Genomic DNA, 22,552 nt, shown 5'->3' with positions numbered 1-22,552 from the left:
CTTTGACGAGTCAAAATGTCCACTGTGAAAAAGGGGATCTATTGGATAGATGTGACCGGCTGATAATGATGGCAGGAAATGACGAGCGAGCACGAGCTCGGGAGAATCGGAGTAATTTCTCTCCTCAAGCGCTGTACGTTCGTGCTTTTAATTAGAGCACACATTCTTCACACATTAGACAATGTCACTTTTAAAAAAAAACAAAAAAAAAACACACACACAACACCGCGACTGCATCTTGTCAAGACAATGACGACCACGACGGTGCTGGCTTAATCGCTGAATTACTAGCTACCTCGCGGTTCCAGCCGCCTGTAATTTAGCCTGACGTTAATTCTCGCCGGTAGTCATATTGATGCGGCACACTGCCACTCTGTCACTGAATCAAACCATAATACCATTTATTTACAAGTCACGGTTTATCGCCACAGAGGGCTCTAATTTGACAGGAGAGACTGAGTGGAGTCTGTAACCGTAATGAGCATGCTAGTTCAGTCAATCACCAGTTTGTTCTGCAGAGGCCTTCAAAGCTCCTCGGAGGTTTGTGAGGCTGCAGGACGCGTGGGCTCGTGCGTCAGCCTCGCACTGCTGTAGAACAAGCTGCATTGAGCTGTTATGACACTTTGCTACCCTTTTACATGCGCTGAATGTTTTTAATTGACTTTCAAGACAACATTAGAGCCATCAACACCCACCTCTGATAGAGATGCTTGTTTTCTGGAGGTGGGTTATTTTCCCTCATTCAAGGAAAGTTGTGGTTTTCGCATAAAAATGAGAATAACAACCTGTCTGTCTTTCCTCAACTGCCTTCAGCTCACCAATCCATCCGTCCTTTCAATGAAGACATCAGCCACGAGTCACGGGGGCTGAACAATCGCCGGCGCATGTTATAAATGCACTGTTCACCAGCCGACATTGACTCGCATTGATCGCCACCTTACTTAGAGTAATGCAACGAGTCCCCAGCCGCAACCTCACAGTGTAATGCCGTCAATTGATTTGTATCTGCTAATGTTCTTTTTGTCTGTTTCCAATAAGAGACAAGATAGCTGGAGGGGGTTGTGGGGAGAAGGAGAGAAAAATGAGCGAGAAAGAGAGAAATGAGTGGCAAAAAAAAGAGAGAGAGAGAGATTCTTCAGCAGAAACAAGGAGGAGAAAAAAAGGCGATTTCCCTTGGCACAGCAGGTTGAGTTGGCGGAAAGATGCTTCGGGGCAAATGGGAGATGAAAAGACAAAGGTGAGGTAAGGATACAGAGAGGGCTGGTAGGTACTGATATTACCCTAATTATGCGCTGGAGGAAATGCAGGAGGGTTAACGGGAAGTCGGGGGTTGGAGGAGCGCGGTTGAGGGGGTGAGTCATAGGGCACTCGGCAAAGGTGGCGGGTAAGGGGGGGTGGTAAGAGGAGGATGAGGAGGGCGGGGAAGGGGGAGGACATTTAGATTGATGAGTCATCACACGGATGGGATGGGAGATGGAGGAAGAGGAAGAGAAGGGTGGATGGATGGATGAATGGATGGATGGAGATGAAAGTGAAGGGGAGGAGTGTTATTCTTGTAACCTTTCGAGCTGGGGAGGTGTCTGCTAGCACAGACATAACACCTGTGATGCAACTTTTAATGGCTTGTTTGTAGATAGCTAGCTAGATAGCTAGATAGATAGCTAGATAGATAGATAGCTAGATAGCTAGATAGCTAGCTAGATAGCTAGCTAGATAGATAGCTAGATAGATAGTTGCCTCCATATGTCCTTCTTTCAACAGAGCGATTTTAAAGGCAGCCACTAGCATGGTGTCCATTAGTACATAAGTACGATCTATGGGAGGTCTAACCATAATGACCACCAGCTCTGCATGATGACAGCAAAAATAGATGGAGCTAGGTCAAAGAAAGATGGGGGGGAGGTTTAAATGCGCGCACACACACACACACACACACACACACACACACACACACACACACACACACACACACACATTTTACTGCTTTAATTTACTCCTCACACATCATAGATCCATACAACTCTTCCATGTCAAAAGCGGGTTATTTGTGTCTGTCTTAAACATCCCAGCACACGGGGAGTTCATCTTGACTCCAAGGTCTCGCGCTATTCTCTAACCAATATCAAAAGGTCAACTGCAAGAGGTGGATGGCGATGACAGATACAGATAGGCAGCATTAGTGCTGTTGTGTATCGGCTAACAGAGAGCAGAGTGTGAGTGTCGGAGCGTTACATTGTCTGCCACAGTGGAGTAGCACATTTATAACTCCTTGGCAAGAAGTGCAAAATATGTGCTCTCTAATTCTTTTGAATTTGATCTTGGAATCCTCGTATTTCCTTTTTTTTTTTTTTTTTTTCAGCCAAAGGTAAAATGGGTGAAAAAAAAAGTGTCAATCCCAAAGCTCACTTATGGGTAGCCCATTAGGTCGACTTAGAAGCCAACAAATGAAAGGAAAACAGGGAGAATATGAAAGAATAATTGATTTAATTCAATTCACTTTAATGACCACACAGCGAGGCTGCAGGAATATGATTCTGGTGCATTTTAAAGTTGGACACGATTAAGAAAACGAGCATCACAGAATGACTTCAGTTTTCTCATGTCGTACATAGCACAGCAGTTACATACATACGGAGTAATAGATGCTTTGAGGAGCTGAGGGCTTCAAAGGCCTTATTGAGGGGGAAAGGATGGGAGGTGAGGTGGGTGAGTGGGGATCAGTAGTTGGTCTTTGAGGGTATCCTATTTTTTTTCGAGGGTTTGTGGACAGTGCAGCTTAAGAGTGAAGGGAAATGTCAGGAGAGAGATCGGGCCTGACATGCAGCTAAGGTCCACGGCTCGGATGGGGTGCAAGCTCTACAAACTGAGCTACTGGGGTGCCCCGAGGCTGTACTTCTAGCTACAAATGCCAGCAAGAAAAAAAGTTTAGTAGGTATGAGTTTGATCATGTCATCATCATGCTAATGGAAACTAAATATGAGCATCTGTGGCTGTGCAGGCAGGGTGCAGCGTCCACTAATCGCTGGGTTGATGATGGTTGATGTCCTTGGGCACAAGACTGAACTGCTGTTATGGAACACTGCTCTTAAACTGATTAAAAATGCTTTGCACCGAACAATATGGGAAACAGTGTACAAACAGGATTGGCTCATCAAAATGTACCGAGAAGTATCAGGAGTGAAAGGTAAAGACTTCTTAAATTCACCATCAGCATGTCAATTTTCACCTAATACGGTCCACAGCTAACGTAAGAGTGTCAATTACCACATGCTGATGGGACGCTGTGTTGATGGGCCTCACCAAGGTGGTATATTGACTGGGACTAAGTAATTGACTTTGGTCTCTCCAGCAGTCAGTGACTTTGCCTGGGAGGCAATGGATGTATGGATGGATGGATTAAGATGTATTGGATACTGATGTAAAGATAAAACGTACTTTGTGAAATGGAAGAACGAGCAATATTTTCCCTCTGTGACATCATCCATATTGACTCGCTATGTGCAGAGCAGAAAGATGTTTAACTGTATCTGTGTGCGTAACGTTTTGTGTTGTAACTCTCATTCCATGTGCTATACTGTGTAATAAGATGATGTAGGTCCTGGATTAGCAGAAACATTATTTGGTTTTGCCAGCGCTGTGGAGTATATTGAATTTATGCCCTCACAGAATCCTTTGATTCAGATTTGTTTTCCCTAAAAGGTCTGCTGGTTGGATAAATAATAAAGAAAAACTTTATTCTTAACATTTTATAATGCAGTGCATAAATAATGTATCCCAAGGGCATGGTCCATTTTCTGCAAAATGCAATCTGCTCAAAATGGGAAATAACCAGAGATACAAGGTTTCAGGGGCCAGCAGACAAAATATAATCTTTTTTTTCCCAAAGTACATCACTAGTGCTGGAAAAGGTTGTGGATTTGTTTGCAGGTAAAGCAAGGTATGTCTGCAGGTATGTCTCTTGTTGAGTTGTTTACTTGCGTGCATCATCCCAAAGGCTACCAGCAATCTTCAAACCCAGAGAAAATCCACACACTTACTGTTACAAGAGCGTTTCATGTGCTCGCAAGTTGCTAAATCTGAGACAGGGAACGCATGAACGAAATTAAACATACCATGAATAAATCTTCAAAACATTATCTTGCCTGCGAACTATGTGCCTGAGTCACATCAGATAGATTTTCTTCAGCAGTCGAGGTTGCGTAATGGTGGCTGATTGATTTTTGATTGACCAGCCTGGGGTTAGGATCACACTCATATGAGAACATATGAGTCACTTGGTCGGTTGATGTTGGGCTCTGAAATCTTCGCGCCAGTCGGAGGAAATCACAGACTTCTACCTTTGTGGTATTCTCAGGTAAACTCCTTTTCAGTTTTTTCTCTTTGAATCAAACAAGTACTGGAGCCGACACCTGGAGGCTATGTTTTGATATGAATGTGCAAATCAGCAACAGGGCTCTTCTATTCAAAATAAATAGCCAAAATAAAAACAGTCCTCTGAACATTTACTCACTAAACATTGTTGATATGGGGGCGCATTTACTGGGTGCCTTTTTTCATAAAAAACGCACCATATTCAATTTGTTTTGAACTCGTGTGGATTACTCATAAACAGCCAAAGGTGGATGCTCATAATTATTGTTTTCCAAGAGCCACTGATGTCAGAGGTTCACCATGAACAGTTCCATAAAGAGTTCAGCGAGACACATCCCTTTAAAAGATTCCTGTGAACACCCACCGAGTCATCCCACTGTGCAAGGAAACTATTCCCACTGGGAGGCCTCACAAAGGTGCTGCACCCAAGGGTCTGCATGTTTGTGTTAGTAAAATGCAAGCAGAGCTGAAATTGCACTCTGTTGGGAAAAAAAACACATTTTAAATGTGCAACTGTGTCATGACCTTCTGCTCTATTTACATACTGGCAGTAAAACCTGAGGTCCCAAGTTGGACTGAACATGCATGGAAGCACACTTCCGCAGTCAAAGACAGCGGTGGAAGTCACCGTCACATCCAGCGAGCATTCATAAATAAGTAAGAGACGTGAGTCAGTGAGACATATTGTTCAGAAGTTTACATCTGCAGAGTGAGATGAAGGTAAGCTGCAGTGGCTCAAACAAACAAATCATTGTACAGTGCAGCCACTGCACTGGTTTAACCCTGGTTTACCAAAGGAAAAGTTTAAGAAACTGACTTGAGGTGAGTTTCCCTGCACTGCATCCTGCACACTCTAGTAAGCAGGCTGCTGTACAAATCCTGCACAGAGTGAGGTGGAGCTATTATGGCTGCAAACCTCCTTATATTAGGTTACAGCCAGGGGAAACTACCCAGTCACCATATGCTCATTCAGCTACCTGGAACCAAGCATAAGTTCACCCAAAAGTGAAAATTCAGACATTGAATGCTCCCCATGCTGATGGAAAGTCAGCCCTGGCTCTCCCTGGATGTACTTGCAGCATATTGCCAATGATACTGTGTGTATCTATTACATCCATGTAGCAGGTAAAGCTTGGACTGCCTGTATCTATGGGTCCGGTCTGCAGTAAGCAAAGCATTTTAAAAAATCGGTGAGACATGAGTTGGAAGGCGTCAATCAGAAAATACACTGCGTGCCCCCACAGCCTGGGTTTGTGGCGTGCGGTGCGCACACGGAGGGCCAGGTGAAGGAGTCACAGTCTGCAGCGCGAGGTGATTTTCCTAATTAGCGCACATTTATCCAGAGAGAAGCAACTAATCACTGTAATCTCCCGGCGTGGTGTTTGCTTTCAGCCCTGCCTGCAGCCTCTGTGCCCCCGGTGGCACACGGTGCGAGCGCAGCGGAGAAGGAGCCAGCGCCCCCCCCTCCCCCTCCCCCTCCCGCTCCCCCTCCATCCCCCTGCCGCCAGCACGAAGCGCATCCTGGCTTCAGCACCATGGACAGAGTCCGCCGGAGAGCAGCTGCATTCAGAAATCTGTCTCATGCGCTTCTCCTCCACACGCCTTCCTCTCTCATGCAGCTCCTCGCGCTGAGGCAGATCTAAAAGGCTCCTTTTCGATCATAAAATCAACTCCAAATCAAAGTTGGAGGGGGAGGAGGGGCGGCATCCCAGCGCCCAGCTTGTCATTCAAACTAAATAAGCATCATGTGTTTTTGTAGAATGTGCAATGAAATTTAAAAAATAAAAAATGTTGAATTTGCAGTTTTTCCAGGCTGTTTGATGCTCTGCAGCAGACCGGGGGAAAACCCCTCAGAGATGGACGGACCGCATCTTTCACTGGGACAAGCCGTGAAGCATCCCTTTCGTTTTGCCGTCTGGGGGAAAATGAAACTGTGCTCCCTGCACCGTGTAACTGCGCGATCCCACACCGTCTGTTAGTTTTTGTTTTCTTTTTTTCTTTTTTTTTCTTTCTTTTACCGACCGGCTACCGGCAGGCGAGATGAAACGACTCCGTGAACGGGACACGGCTGTGACACAATGCGCTCTCACAGAATCTGCTCCAGGCTGTGATTCCTCTGCGCCTCTTCCATTCTCTTAATTGTTTAAGCGTCACGTAATTTAATTCACTGATTTGATCATGAATGTTCCCCCCGGATGTTTTTTTTTTTTCTCCCCGCTCATGAGGTCGTGACGTTTAACACGTACGAGGATGATGTTGGCGGCTCCCCAGGGCGCCATCAGTGTCCCGCAGCTGTAAGGTTCCCCCTCGCCGGACCGATGCGTCACGATGGATCGGGTCTGTAATGCAATTAGCCAGGCGCAGGAGGAAGCTGTCTCCTCCCCAAGTCCTCCAAAACATCAAAAAAAAAAAAAAAATCACAACAAATAAGCAGTTCTCATCTGCCACTCACTCTTCACCTTGTTTTTTGCTTTTACGCGCATACATGTCGTGTGACACGCAGACAAATATATGATTCCTGTCAAAGCGCACACACGGGGGGGCACGAAGTAGTGTGCGCAAACACGCACACGCACGCGGATCCCCTTTTTTTTGTGGAGGGCTTTTCCTTACATGAACCCCGGCCAAGCCTTATCAATAGGCTACAGCCGCGAGATTCGTCGCTACAGCAAGTTAAAGAAGGCAGGCAGAGGAAGGGAAAAAGTGTGAGATGGAGAAGAGGGAGGAGGAGAGGGGGAGAGAGGGTGGGGGGGGGTGAGAGAGCAAGGAAAGAGCGTGCGAGAGAGAGAGACGGGGCGCGCATGTCCAGTGCGTCCATGCAGACTGTTCTTCCAGCTCACCAATCATTCAGCGACTTTCCCCACTCTTTCTCCCTCCGTCTTTACATGTGCGCCCGACACACCACCTCCACCTCCACCTCCACCGCCGCCGCCGCTACCAGCACAGCTCTCTCCCGAGTGGACACACTGCAGGGGAAGAAACCAACGAGCCCACCATGGAATAGGAATACAGCCGGGACCAAAAAACGGGGGAAAATAAACCTCTCTCATCTTTCTTCCTTTCTCCCTCTTTTTTTTTTCTTCTTCTTTTTTTTCGCTTTTCTGACGCCTCTCTCGCATCTCTCCCCCCTCCGCACCACCACCTTCTCTCTCGATGTCTCTCAACAGTTTCTGAAGGGATCGAAGGAAAAGGAAAACCATGAGGATTATTATTTTTTCTTGGCACTTTCTCGGGGTGTATTCCGCCCTTTGGGGGCTGGCGGCGGGGGCTTTCCCCAGCTCGGTGCAGATAGGTGAGTTGGAGGATGGCTTTTGCTTTTTTGTTGTTTTGTTTTGTTGTTTTTTGTTTTTTACGCACGGACACTCACACCCGACACACTACACTGCATATTAGTGGCTCTGAGCGGACCGAGGGGAAGGTGTAGGCTGGCGCACCGGGACTCTCCTGAACACACACAAATCCGTGAAAAACTCTAGAAAGATTCCTCTCAGGAAACCACACGTTTCCTTCTGGTGCATCAGTTCCCTCCAAGATCTTTTTTTTTTTTTTTTGCGTTCAGGGGAGACTGAAGCGTCTCCTCTGCTGCCGTGACTCATATGGTTCATAAATGCACTGACTCTTTCACTCCATCCACCCTTTTACTGTATTTGCGTGTATTTTAAAGGCTGTTCTGCGCTCATGAATGTTTCAGCGAGCTTTGTTCCCCCATCTCTCGTCTTCTTCACTGTTTAGACACTGCAGTACTCTCTCTCTCTCTCTCTCTCTCTCTCTCTCCCTCTCTCTCCCTCCATCTTTCTCTCTCTCTGCTCTGCCCTCTCCCAGTCACCCTCGTGTCAGTGCAGTGTCTTACAGATCAAAGATAAAGTTAACTCAATCTGAATAAACCACTGGTGTGCTCAGTGCATATGGACCACACATGCATTGCATCTCCTCTCTCTCCCTCTTACACACACACACACACACACACACACACACACACACACACACACACATTCCTACAGGCATGTGTGTGATAATGAATGCACTGCATCACTCCTTGTAGGGGGGCAGCTGGGAGGTCCTATAATGAGATTCGGCTCCTTGACTCTGTCTCGCTGCAGCTGCCAATGAACTTAATACGCTAAATATTTTCTGCTTGGTACACACACACTCTCTCTCTTTCATACACACACACACACACATCGAGGTTTTCTGCATGCATGTGCACACCAAGTCATAAAAATGCATACATGCTGTGCACACGTCATGCACAAGCAGCGTGTGGGTGCACACTTTTGCACAGGGAGGCACGCATGTGCGCACACATCGTCCTGAGCGTATGGAAGCAGCACACACATGCACTCCTCTCGTCCTCTCCCCCTCCAAACACTCGCACAGGATCATCCACCGGTGATCCTCCGGTTCACTTGAGGAGTCATTTGCATATCTCTGCATTGCACACAAGTGTGATGTCGGTGGGAATGGAGGCACACGCCGCTTCTTTATGCATGAGTTGCGTGTGCGCAGAAGAGACGGGGACTGACACACATGAGAATGTTTGCGAGATTTCTTCGAGGAAACCTGGTGCAGTAAGGTGTCAGGCGCACCTCCACTCCTCATCTGGTCGAAGCAGAGTGTGTGAACGTGTGTGTGCACTCTGCCCACCCTCCCCCCCCCCAAAAAACAGGAGAGTTTAATGAATTATTCCTTTTAATGCATATGCACTCGAGATGCGGTGTCTCGGCGTGTGCATGTTTCAGGCTCGTAATGAGAGATTCCTGGATGCACTGCAGGGAAGTCAGAAAAATCCAAAGATGATGCAAACTTTCAGCACGAAAGGCACACGGTCACACACACACACACACACGAGTGACATGTTGTGTAGTGACGACTGCTCCGTTCAATATGCTCTGCCTCTGGACTCCTCCCCTGTCAGCTTCCCTCCCTCCCTCTCACTTCCCAGTGCGATGTCAAGGCTTCACAGCCTGCAAGTGCAATCCAATTCAGCTGAGTCGAGTCTGATTTTGTCAAACTTAAGTCACATCACTTCAGTTCAACCAACGCAGGAGTGATTTATAGAATTAGCAGAAGAAACCAGTTTGTATCAGAGATATCTGCAGAAACGCAGCCAGTCAACACTACGGCAGAAGACCATTATCTCTCTCGCTCATTCCCACACCTCTTTCCTCTGTTCTTCTGTTATTCTCCTGTCTCTAATCCTTCATTTTTTGTCCGCCTGGACATATTGGTGGACTCTCATCTTTAAAGGCCAACAGATACTTAGCCCTCTCCTCTCTCTCCCCCTTTCTTTTTGCATCCTCCTCCTTTATTTAGCTGACACCTTCTGATCTGCTTTTCTTTTGAGTCCCGTCTGACTCATTTGCCTCTTTGCCCTTACTTTCCTGTCCACTTCTCTTTTCTCTGTCCCTTGCCAACTTTCTCTGATTTCATCAAAGAAAAAATGTGCAGTGTGGCTATCAGCGAGTGTGCACTGTACTCATGTTAATGTGCGCGGATGTGCCGCTAAGACAAATTACCTTTTGTTACAAAGCTAATGAAGATCTTGGCTTTCTCTCTCTGTTTTCTCTGCCCTCCCTCCCTATCTGTCTTCCCCTTCCCCGCATTACTCTCCTTCCTCCTGTCTCTCCCACCACGCTGCCTTCTAACCCCCTCTCCGCCCCACAATAACTCACTTCCTCTCCTCTCCATCATGCTCCTCTCCTCTCTGCCCTCTCTCTTTGTCACTCTCTCCAGGTGGGTTGTTCATTAGGAATACTGATCAGGAGTACACAGCGTTTCGACTAGCTATCTTCCTTCACAACACCAGCCCCAACGCTACGGAAGCTCCCTTTAACCTGGTCCCACATGTGGACAATATAGAGACCGCCAACAGCTTCGCTGTCACCAATGCATGTAAGTATTTAAATGTGCATGGCTGAGAATGGGGGTGTTCCTTTCTCTCCTGCTCTCTCTCTCTGTTTGTGTTTCGGTCTCTGTCACTGTCCTGTTGGATGAACATGGTTTAATTAGGAACCCGAGTTGTTTGAAGAATCAGACAGCACCTACTTTATCTCTGCCACGCACGGAGCAGCTGCTGAGTGGTCCGTGGCGGTGGACGTGGTTTAAAAACGCTGGCTTTTCTGCAACAGCTGGCGAACAAATTTCATTTTGAAATGTTGATTTTAGACTCTGAACTACATTTTAATGATCCCGCACAGAACAGCAATTATGGCCAATACACTTATTTTAGTCACACTTTTGCTCCTTGGATGTTATTCACGGCTATTCCCATGTCCCATCCAATCTGCAAAAACAGAAAAGAAAGCGACAGCACGGATCCCAATTACAGCTTGATACAACTATGAAATTAAACTTGGAACAGTCGCAGACGGTGATGAAAAAGGCTCCTTTGTGTCCAGAACAGAGGGGGAACATTTGGTGCTCGTGCCCTCTCTGATCTGTTGGAGGATGACAGCTAATCTTTCACCATCCCTGTATGATCGCTGGGAGTTGAGATCTAATCTGTCACACTCCCTCATGACCTGGGAGCCTGAGAGAGACTTTGTGATGTTTGTTCTGGCGAGTCAGTGTTAACAAGGCTGTGTGGGCAGCCGACAGTGGCCAGGCTGCCCACTCTTCCCCAAGGACGGGTTAGATGCAGAGTTTCACTATGCTGCACTGAAAGGGATTGTGTGTGACATCATGAAGATCCTCCGCCAAGTAATATCACAGCACATTCTAAATAATATGACAAGTTACTGAAAGTATTTCTGGACTGGAGTCAACAATAGTTGCTGAGCTCTCCACACAGTACCTTTGGCCCCTCTCATACTCTATCTCAGTGCCTCTGCTCGAGGTGGTGAAATAATAAGTAAGTTGCTCTGCCAACTTTTTTTTGTTGTTACAGTCTTTTCTCACTTCTTACATATGCTGTTGTTCGTTGTACATCTGATCTTTCTAAACCGAAGTCGCTGCCCTTTTGCGAACTCCTTCACCGTGGAGCAGGCAGCTGTTAGGTGTTAGCTTTCAGCCATCCTTGTATGTTGCTATGCGTAACGTTATGACGTCATGAAGCAGAACATTACCATTATGATAATATTTCATTACAGTCATATTAAAAATAACACCATCACGTCTTGCTAGACAAAACAACACAAATGATTTCATCAGCGACGGTGGAGGCAACTCTGTTTGCTGCTGCCTGCCTGCAGTGACAGCAGCATGGGTAGGTAGATTAAAAACATAAGACAGTGGCTCCCAGCTATTGATTAAGGAACCTTATTTAGACAGCGATCTTAACATTGTTCAGATTTTTTATGTTACACATATAGCAACAATAGCCCAAATAGATATTGGACAAATGAGAAAAAAAAACAACAACAATGTACTAGCTAGCTTGTGCAATCAATTAAGCGTTGCATTAAAGCCAGTTACTGAGTAAAAACTCCTAACAATCCAGATTACGTAATGAATATGTTTTGTTATGAAGGCATTGACGATTATATCATTAATTTCATTAATGAAATTAATTAATAATCATTTCATAACTTCACAAAAGGCCAACTACACGTCACTCTTAGAGGGTCAGAAACACAATAATACTTTGGAGGACTGCTTTTATTTGAGTAATATTACAAAGCATCAGTATCAGAGCATCAGAGTGGAGCTTTAATTAATCAAATATGATTACAGTCATAAGTTCTGATATTCTTGATCCACTTCTGGCAAACATCTTGGTCCTGACAGGGGGGCTCTTCATGAAGTAAAGGCGTGTCTATTTCACGCTGAGTTTTTTTTTTTCTAAAGTTGAATTTTGCCTGCAGCTGAGAACTGCACAGGGTCGTCTGAGACATTACTGTAAAAAGCAATGTTATAGAAAGTTAAAAGCAGAAAATGATTCACGTCTTAGGACAGTTTGATTCAAGCGCCTACTTCTGGCAATTCCCCAGATTTGGGTGTGCTCAGTGTCTTTGTTGGATATGCTGGACATGCTGGAAGATATTCCTTTAATGTTGCACAACACTTGTGAAAAGCACTGCGACCTACTGAAACCGACCATATATCATCACCAACAAAAGAAGCATTAACATCGTCACAGCCACTGCTTCATTCGCCAGGACTGTGAGATGTTCTTACTTTGCTTACTCTTGGTCTCGCTGACAGTGGCAGAGCTCTGCTGTGGCTCCCTGCATATATTCGCCTGACTTAAGAAGTTTGGTTATTTGCTCTGTGGCATCTGCTGAGTGACACTGGTTTATGCCACGCTGATCTGAATGCCTTTGATGTTGTTAGGTGTGTTTTCTGTGCATGCCTTCGCCTTTGAGATGGGAACAAATCTCCGAAGAATACCCGTTGTGTAATTCTCCCGCTCATCTGCCTCCTGGTGAGATCTTTTCATGTCAGTGCACGAGGAGGGACTGCAGTTCTATTATTACTTTGAACAATGTCATTTAGTTTTGCCTGAATATGGCGAGATTATTTCGTGCGCACTTTGATACCACACAAAATTAAACATTAAAGGAGCGGGGCTGAGCAGTGTGCGGTGGCTTTGTTGATTCAAGAGCACAGCACAATATGAAGATCTGATTGCCTCGCCGTGAAATGTGTTCGGGAGGTTTTTGCAGCGACCTTACAAGCTGAATGTCTCTGAAAAGGTGAGGCGTCTCCTCGTGAACAAGCTCATGCGGTGCATCCATCTTATTTTAGGGACATTTCCGTGTCATTGTACTGTAATCTTTCACCTGCTTATCCCAATAAACTTTAACAAACATCGACCGCAAGGGGCTGTTAACTATAGGCAGGGCAAACAAAATCAATACGCTGTGATACAACAATAGAGTGATATTATATCACAGTGTTTAACAAGATTATTTTACTATCTCCAGGTTGTAAATGAAAGCTCGTGCTCATAGCTGCTCTACAAGCGAGGCAACTGAAAATGGCAGAGTGTTTCAAAGTCTGAATGATCCTGAACGTGATCCAACAATGTACCAGTGTTTGTGTGTGTGTGTGTGTGTGTGTGTGTGTGTGTGTGTGTTTGTAGTACGCATGGGTAAAACAAGGTAAGACATTCTATATCCCCCGGGAGGTGTTTTTTTTTTTATTTTTCAGGATTTAGCTGCCGCCAAATAGAATCATAAATCAAAACTGTGTAATGCAATTTCCTGCCCCCCAGCACTGTAGCCCCACGTGAATGAATAGTCTAGTTAATACAACCTACAATGATTGGAAAATTAATTGTCCATCTAGTACCTCCCACCCACAAATGTAATCAACTGCTGCATCTATTTTCTGCTCTCTGTTAAAGCTGTGTGAGCGGGCAGGTACGCACCGAATGCACATCAGGTTGCTTATGATGTAAGGGGAGGAGTGAGGAATAAAGGGGTGCGCTGAGGGGGGAAATGATTGGGTACAATCACCTCTGAATGCACAAAACAATCCAGTAAATGCTTTACAATGTGTGAGTGCGCAGCTCCTCTGACCTACCTAGATGTGTTACAGCGGGCATCACAAAACCCCGCTCCCCCTTTGTGCTCCTACTCCTACAATATCCACTTAAACCCCAATGACCTGCCAGTGGTTTAGTTATAACAAATTCATGCTGTGCAGCCAAACGTTGTTAAATCCCAGGGAATTTGGTTTAAAAGCCTAGCAGACGTCCTGGAGTTCCCACAGTTATCAAACGTGCCTGGGTAAATTTTGGGGGAAATGTGTTCAGTGTCACGCACAGAAGATCCAGAATGTTTTCCAATTAACCAAAGGGGAAAGTCGTTTTTTTGTGTTTTTTTTTTTTTTTTGGTCAACACATTGAATTAAGGGACAAAACCCATCAAGAAATTGATCAACAAAATATTTCCATTTGTCCGAAATCCACGGAACCAACAACAACAAAAAAAAAACTTTGCTGACAGATCATGAAAGTTGAGGCAATTATCCCAAGAATGGGATGCCTTTCTATGTTGTAAAATGTATACATGTATGAATGCGCGGGGGCGGCTGTAGCTCAGCGGGTAGAGCAGGTCGACTAGTGATCGGAAGGTTCAAATCCCAGCTCCGGGCAGGGCTGAGCTGCATGTCGAAGTGTCCTTGAGCGAGACACTGAACCCCACATTGCTCACTAGTGAGGGCCCTGCGATGAGCTGGCGACCCATCCAGGGAGTACCCTGCCCTCGCCCTGAGACAAGGCTGGGATTGGCTCCAGCAGCAACACCCCGTGACCCCATGGAAAGGGATAAGCGGTTCGGACAATGACATGACATGACATGAATGCGCGGTACCAGCAGGGGGCAATGAGGATGAAAGTAAATGACAACACTGTACAAAGAGGCAGAAAGTTTATAACAAGGGGAGATTGAGGATGGTAGGTCGGTTCACTCATACGACTTTTGGACGACCAGGGTTTATGTTCAGTGTGAGGCTAAAAGTTTATATTCACTTTTGCAGGGAAGCAGTTATTTTAGGGGAAACTGTGATGATTTCCTAACCCTTCGGACGTAGTGTTGATTTATTAATGTGGTGGTCATTTTAAGCCAAACCATGATCTTTACCTTAACCTAACCAAGTAGTTTTGGTGCCTTTATTTTGTTATTGTTATTAGTTATTGCTGACTTGACATTGGAATGAGACCGCATTATTTCCATGGTTTGGCTAGGAAATCCATCCTTCACTACCTTGAACATGATGGTTAAGTTCATTTTAAGTTAAGAGATCTTACTTTGGGAACCAGAAGCATCTGTGAGTTCGTGTTTTATCTGTTCGGGCAGATGTGTCTGGTCCAATTGTTGGACCAGCGGAAAGTCCAACCAAGGTGGATTTGATGAGTTTTATATTATTTTGGTAGAGTTAAAATGAAAAGTATTCTATGATGATCGCCAATGTAAAACTACGATTTTGGTCAATTGAGGTTGCTGTGTGTGAGGAAGGCAGTATTGCGGCTGATTCTGGTCAAATAAAAAGGATTTTAATCCTTAACAAAAAAGTCCATATCTGTAGGGAATCTTTCCATAATGTTGTCAGGCACTAATATAATATGTGTACTGTATAAGTAAGTATGGATGTGTTTTCACTGGCATATTGATGCTCCACCGTCACAGCTAATCTCTACACTCTGAGGCCTGTTTAGCACAGTGATGCTAAGGACCAGCCAACTGCGCCCAGAGGCATTTTGGTCAGTGCCTGTTGATAACGGCCCTTGGAAATCTAAAATGCACTGAGAGGTTCAAGACGTATTTGCATTTGCTAATTGGTCTGGTGTTGCCAGGCTGTATACACTGTCCTGGCGCTGTGAAAATTCGCTGCGCTCAACTAATCCGCCGAGTGTGTATCCCTCCACAGCTCAAAATAGTCCCCAACAAATGCACAATTCATTCGTGTTTGAGTAAAGTTTGCTGAAGCTGCAGTGCCCAGCTGTTTGAGGAAATTAAGCAGCCTATTTAAAAATTAAACTCTATATTTATGACCCAATTTTAAAGATTTATGCCTTCAGTTGAAACGAATGGGCTTAGGGCTCAGAGCCACGACCAGCCGAGGGGAAGTTGGACAGTTTTGAGGGAGACGGACTAACGCATTGTTGGTTCTGGTCTTTTCGTGGGACTTGCTGACAATGAGGAAAGTATACTGTAGAATAATGCCAGCCTTATCCTTTAAGAGGATATACATTTCTTCTCTCTTCTGTGTTTTACTTTATTTGACTTTCTCCTCTACCAACTACCAACTCTCTTGCTGTTATCTTCCTCTCTCTTTCCCGTAGGCCTCTCAACAATTTTCCTTCCCAGAACTGGTCTCTGTCCACCTATCGTCTCTCTACCTGTCTGTTATAGGTGTACACACACACGCACACACACACACTCACACCTACACACACACTTGCAGGCAGTGGGCCATGAGAGGACGAGTGTTTGGAAAATGAAGCTCTTCTATCTGAACCGTCTGCTCTCTCTCCGCAGGCTACACATAACAAGCGTAGCCACCTCTCTCTCACTTTCTCTTTCTCTCTATCCCTCTTTCCCTTCTTCACTTGTTCTATCTTCTCGGTCTCCTCTCCGTCACTCACCCCCTTGTCTCCCCATCTCCCCCGATTCTCTCCCTCTTTACTCCTGCCTCTCTATTTTTCATCGTGTTGTGCCGTCTCTCCCCTCCACACAGGCGTGGTGAATGGATCTCTAAATTAATCCCTGACTCTTGCTCCGGGTGGTGAGCAACGCTCCGCATTAGAATAGGGAATTCTGCCTCTGACCTTGGCCAGTTCCTCTCTATTCTGGTATTCAGGAAGCATGAACGGATCATAAAAAAAAAGTCCTCGTCCCCATCGTTTTCCCTGTTCTCTGAGGAATACAACCCATTTTCTTGTCCCAGGGTCACACGACCATATATGCTCTGCTGCTGTCAGTCTATGTTGTTTCCTGCCTGCACATGCATACCCGTGCGTCCATCTCTTTTGTGGTATATAGACATGTGTTCCTCTGTAGGTGTGTATTTCTTTCAGGCTCTCTCCTTGCTGTGTTTGCACGTGTGTGTATGTGTGTGTGAGAGAGAGAAGCCCACTGGGCTCACCACTCTCCATTCACTGGCTTATAGTAAATAATGCACATGGATTAGCATGACCAAAAAGCTGCAATGAATGTCTGTGTGTGTGTGTTGGCATTTCTGTCCATGACAAACGATGTCAGCAAAGCCGCGTGTGACTGAGGTGCACAGGAATATACGACTGTGTGTGTGTGTGTGTGTGTGTGTGTGTGTGTGTGTGTGTGTGTGTGTGTGTGCGCTGGTGGAAGAAAAGCCGGCTGAGACAGAGCATGATGAAGATAGACAGGAAGTGATAAGGTGAATTAGGGACGGAGGAGCAAGAAATGGAGAGGAAAGGATTTGTAACAAAGAGGTGGTTATGGCTGGTTTGTGGCGCCAGAGCTGAGAGGCACAATGATGTGCTGTCATGGCCGTAAATGTGATCCTTGATAGGAGGGGTAATAATTCTATTTTAATCCATTTCGGGTCCAAAACAAAAGAAAAACGATTCCACTCTGTCCCTCCTGCACTGCAGAGGATTCACGATAATGATGATGATGTGTCGTGTGTTTGTGGTGGTTCCGGTGGTTGATTATTGCGCTGATGCATATCCTCATTCATCACCTAGAGTTAATATAGATCGCCTATAGTGAATCATTCACAAATCAATACTGCTTATATATCGTCGACTGCTGCAGATTGCATTTACATGCAGGCTGCAGCCGATTATCTTTGCAAGTCTGACTGTCGCAGTCAGAATCTCCTTGAGGTGTCTGTCGAGTTGTGTTGTTAGGAGTTAAGGACAGAATTAATTATTGCAGAGTTCGGAAGGCAATTAAGCTTTCTGAATTAGGAATGGTGGTTAGACCTCCGCTCATGACAAGCAAAAGTGGCCATCTCATCGGTCCTCAACATCATTAATTACTGTATTTGCATTAAAATGATATTCTAATAAAATATTTACACTTCACCTCAGTATAACCTTGGCGACCATGCTGGCTCAGAATAAATCTGTGGTTGGGACACTTAGGGACCTGGGTCATATGAAAACATTGCTGATAACATGTAATTGGGAGGTAATCGTGGTGTGAGTTACTCTGGATTGTTCAGATTGAATCTGTGACCACTGCTGTCAAAGAAAGATGTGCATAAAATAGAAGCTGATAATTTGCCTGTTCTTTTCTGATATAACCTGAATTTAAAACAGCCCTAAGACCAGTCGTACTGCCAGATAAAATGTTGGCAATCTAGGATTAAAAACATTGGATATGTTCAAACCTTAATGCTTCTTTATGTTGCTTTAGCTTCAGTTTTGTATTTTATGTTGTGACCACTCTGTGCTTATGGCCTGGTTAGATTGAGGCAAAAAAAAATAATTAAAAAATACTTACTTCGTGTTTGAAAAAAAACACCACATTTTGACTGATTCCAGGTTTGGTCACCACAAACACGGCTGGAGATTAAATACACTTCCTTTTTTCTCCTTAAAGCAACTAGAGTTCTCCAGCTTCCCATCCACAAACATGGCGGGAAATAGTCTGGAGGTCTCATAAAGGCATACATTTGATGTCACACCTACAGATGTTGAAACGCAGCCTCGAACTGTGGTCCCTGGCTTGTGACTGGCTTCTAGCCTGTAACTCCACCACCATCCTCTCCACCTCCTGATGTGAAAGTGAAGCCATAAACATGTTACGATATTGTGATATAACACATTTTATAGAAATATCAACAAAGTGGACAAACTGTGACATCTACAAATGTGTACTGCCGCCATTTTATCCTGGTAAATAAGCTGCAAAACAAACATATTCTGTGTTTGTCCTTATCAACGTCAGTGATTTTTGTTATTATATGCCTATTTTGTATTAGACACATCTCTGTGTTGGGACTGGGTGAGCCGAAAAAACACATGTTACATTTCACAGGTAAACAGGTTAGTTGGTGATAGTATCCTGATTTGATATGAAACAGGCGTCCTCACATTTATTCAATTCATGCATCTACTGTTCCTGTTAAGCCTCTACATCTAGTATTAATCCATCTTAGGAAACATCTCTCCTTTTAGACTCTTGCAAAAATGAGGGTAATTTGTGCAGTCGAAACAATTACGGATTTTCTGTGTAATTCTAAAAGCTCCGTGAACTGATCAATCACAGTTTGAGGTTGGTTGACATAATTGTTCTCAACCCCTCTTAGTGCCATTTCCTTCCCTCCAGGGACTCTTTTTCCAGAGTGCCTTTGCACCTTTCCGCTCATCAAAGATGCCAAGTGGAAACACACCCTCACAAGTCTTTATTCCCATGTTGACAAGAAAGTGACTGCTCCTGTGGTGAGTTAGTTGTTAATTGAAAGGGTGTTAATACAGTGATGACCATACAGACCCGCACAGAAACACAACACCTTCGAAGAGCTTGTCGGTGTTTCACATTCAAGTCCAGGCTTGGAGCTTTGATTGAATGTTCCTGGAACTCTCTGCTACATCTCAGCAACGCCCACACACACTTACACAAATGCATTTTTTTTTTGCAGTCTCTCTGACATGTATACTCATTGATTTGCCAAGCTGCCCGTATATTTCTACGTCCCCACTTATGGCATTTCTCTGTGCCTTTTCCTTGCTCGCTCGTTTCATTAAACGGCTCAGTCGTCTTGTAGATGACGCTCAATAACGGCACTGTACCGGCGTCTTTATTGGTGACGTTTTGCATGGTTATATGTCTTCCTAATGGCCACACTGGGGGAAGTAGAGTGAAAAGATATGTGAAACCCTGGCAAGGCGAGGAGATTTATTTTACAGCGAGCCTTCGTTTATTCATGTTACTGGCATACCGAGAGCGTCGGATGACTCTGACAGCCTCTAAAGGCTTTTCCTGGCATCGAGACACATTATCAGGTTCAGTGCTAATAGCGTCACAATAATGGATCAATTTCATTCAAACTCCACAGGGTTACTGCCGCTTCAATTTGTTGGTCACCTGTTTATGATAACTGTCTTACATAAATGCTTAATATGTTCCATCTAGTCCTGAGTTAAAGTCAGTTTATGTTACTCGAATAATGAAACCGTACAGAAGAGCAATGATACACAGAGATGAATAGCAGTTACTGACTTTATTTGTTATGTGCCTTATGTAACATCAGGAGTCCCGAGCCTGCAAGCTTTACAGATGGCAGATCCACTGATCAAGAGGTTCAAAGCTGCCTCTTGAATTAGATGGCCCTTGTTTCATCCAGTCGAGTCAGTTTAACAGACATTACCACATTTGTATTTGCATTTGGAAGCTTACTGGCTGAAAATCTTTTTCAAATTTATGTGTTATATCATATCGTATCGTATCGTATCGTATCACGTCGCATCGCATCACATCACATCACATCGGGTGGTTGTCAACAGTATTTTATTCAATTACAGCCAACCCAAAAAAACGTTTCCCCATAAGCTTATATTGTGAAAATCGATCGGTCAAACAACTCAGAAGATCTGAGACATTTTGTACCCCGGAAGTCAAGCTGTTTTTTGGCTTCATGATCCAGTGAGCAGTTTTTTTTTTTTTAATGGGAATGAATTCCCAGGAGAATGAGTCTCAAAAATCAGCTGTCTTCATCTAGGATCACACCCCACCTTTAAAGCAATACAATATAACTCCCTGAAGAACGATACTTGATTGGAAAGTCTCATTCTTAGGTTGAAAAATTGTGATGCTTTATGGGTGCCGTTGAACCCGAATGACAACCTGGGGATGAGACTCAGTGATCAACTATCAACAGGAGTTACTGTTTTAAAGCTAACTGCCTCACTACATTATTCATTGATTAAAAACTATTGTTTTGCTAGGACTTAAACAGCCATAGCTTTCTGTTATTTTTCTCATAATGAAAATAAAAAGCACAAAGTAATGCAGGTTTTTGGGTAGCAAGGTGGAGCTGTAAAGGGAAATCTGATTGTGTTTCATTCCCTGCTGCTGTATTACAAATTAAGGGAATGAGACTGCGGAGGAACATCTTGTAGATTCACATTCTGACTCAGACAACTTTATTGATTCCAAGAAGAGCAATTCATTTGCAGCTCACCCAGTCCACAGATACAACCCCAACACAGACACAAGACTCACAGGCAATATGGTTATACATCAGAGGCGAAAAGATCACCATATAGAGGAAATCAGTGACAAGTAGGAATAAATACAACTATTTTTTATAGATCTGTAGTTAATTTAGTCTTAACATAATGGCGAAAATCAATGAATGCTTAAACATTCACAATCTTGTTGGTACTTTAATCTGTTTAGGTCACGCATGCGTTTGTGGTCACATACCTCATTCACTGCAGTATCCTTTAATCACCAGTGACGACCAAAAGCTGAACATTATTCTGTGTGTGTGTGTGTGTGTGTGTGTGTCTGCTTGCTTGGTGGCTCATGTGGCGTGCTTTAAGTGCTCCCTGAAGGATCGCTGTGTTGCATCATTTTCTTCTAGCCTCAGCAGTAATGACCAAACAGCAAGCAATATTATTAGAGCATGCAGCATGTCGCAAAGCATCGGCACATTTGCTCCAGGTAATCTGACTTCATTTAGTTGTACAATAAAACAGACTGTCTCTCAGTGTGTCTCGCCGCTTTCATTAAAAAGTCCACAGCCAGGGAGTAAAACAGACATCCTGCTGCACTGGCAGTAGTCAGTCAGAGGGGTTTTTTAAGGCCAGTGGATTTTCTTTCATTCACAGATAGTGTTGAACGCTGTGATACACCAGCGGCAATATTACAAACTGTTTCTTTTCTTGTCCTGTTTTGCCAGTTGCGCGACAAACACACAGTCCTTTTGATTATTTCAAAGATCCATGGTGAAATCAGTGTTTCTCGTCTTCGCTTGCTGTCATCTTTAATCCTTCGTTCTGCAGAAACGCATCTTTAATATGGTGACAATTGCAGTTTAATTTGACGCTTCTCAAGTGGCTACTTTGTCAGAAGACAAAACAGAGGAGCAACATGTGTACCTCTTCACAGTGCAGCCGAACAAACTCATGCTGCTTTGACAATAGAAGAGACAGACACTCTCACATAGTTTCAACTATGATCCGACTTCATGCTGCAGACAGTGTGAGTAGATTTCTATACCACATCGGTGCTTGGTAAAGTTGGCAACCATGCTGAGGAAAAGCTCACTGTGGCTGCTTTCTCTTGTTCCATTACCCCCTTGCATGTTATAAATGATCATCTGACTAAACTGCAGTTAAAATCCCATTGCATATCCTGTGTCTGCTTCACAACACACACCTCTCTATGTTTCACCAGTTTAATGCTTTTAATGTGACATAGCAGCAGCATCAGCTGCTCTGATACACTAAAGAGAAATGAACAGCAGACAAAGAGGCTGTCATCACCGCTGTCCCTCATGTGGACTTAAAAACCTGAAATCAGTGCAAAAATGGCGGGCAATGCCACCAACAGTAAAGGGCAAAAAAGTTGATGGCTATTGCAGAAGAAAACATAGATGTAGTTAAAAAATGTGACTTGAGGCAAGAAAGAAAAGAGTAGAAAGATAAGAAAATAAAAAAGAAAAGCAACAGCAGCAGTTTAAACCTCAGGGGTTTCACATCAGGTTATACTGACATCAGGTTATACTGAGATACAGTATAAACAGCACTCAGTGAGCACAAGTCGCTCTGTCTGGTAAGACTGACGTGAATGTAAATTGA

At 44.4% G+C, this 22,552-nt stretch overlaps 1 protein-coding gene across 6 annotated transcripts in view; it reads left to right on the top strand.

Annotated features, from left to right (window-relative positions):
• Positions 1-7,240: 7,240 nt before the first annotated feature.
• Positions 7,241-22,552, top strand: part of gria4a (glutamate receptor, ionotropic, AMPA 4a) — a 116,692-nt gene continuing 101,380 nt past the window's right edge. For all 6 annotated transcript variants that reach the window (XM_037074025.1, XM_037074015.1, XM_037074044.1 and 3 more), the window contains exons 1-2: positions 7,241-7,663; positions 10,105-10,263. In XM_037074025.1, the coding sequence (XP_036929920.1) occupies positions 7,570-7,663; positions 10,105-10,263 (253 nt within the window). In that variant the 5' untranslated portion in view covers positions 7,241-7,569. The remainder of the gene's footprint in view (positions 7,664-10,104; positions 10,264-22,552) is intronic.

This window comes from Acanthopagrus latus, chromosome 2 (assembly GCF_904848185.1).
Source record: "Acanthopagrus latus isolate v.2019 chromosome 2, fAcaLat1.1, whole genome shotgun sequence".
Taxonomy (NCBI): domain Eukaryota; kingdom Metazoa; phylum Chordata; class Actinopteri; order Spariformes; family Sparidae; genus Acanthopagrus; species Acanthopagrus latus.
The sequence above is the reverse complement of the archived record's forward strand: the minus strand, read 5'-3'. Positions and strand labels throughout refer to the sequence as shown.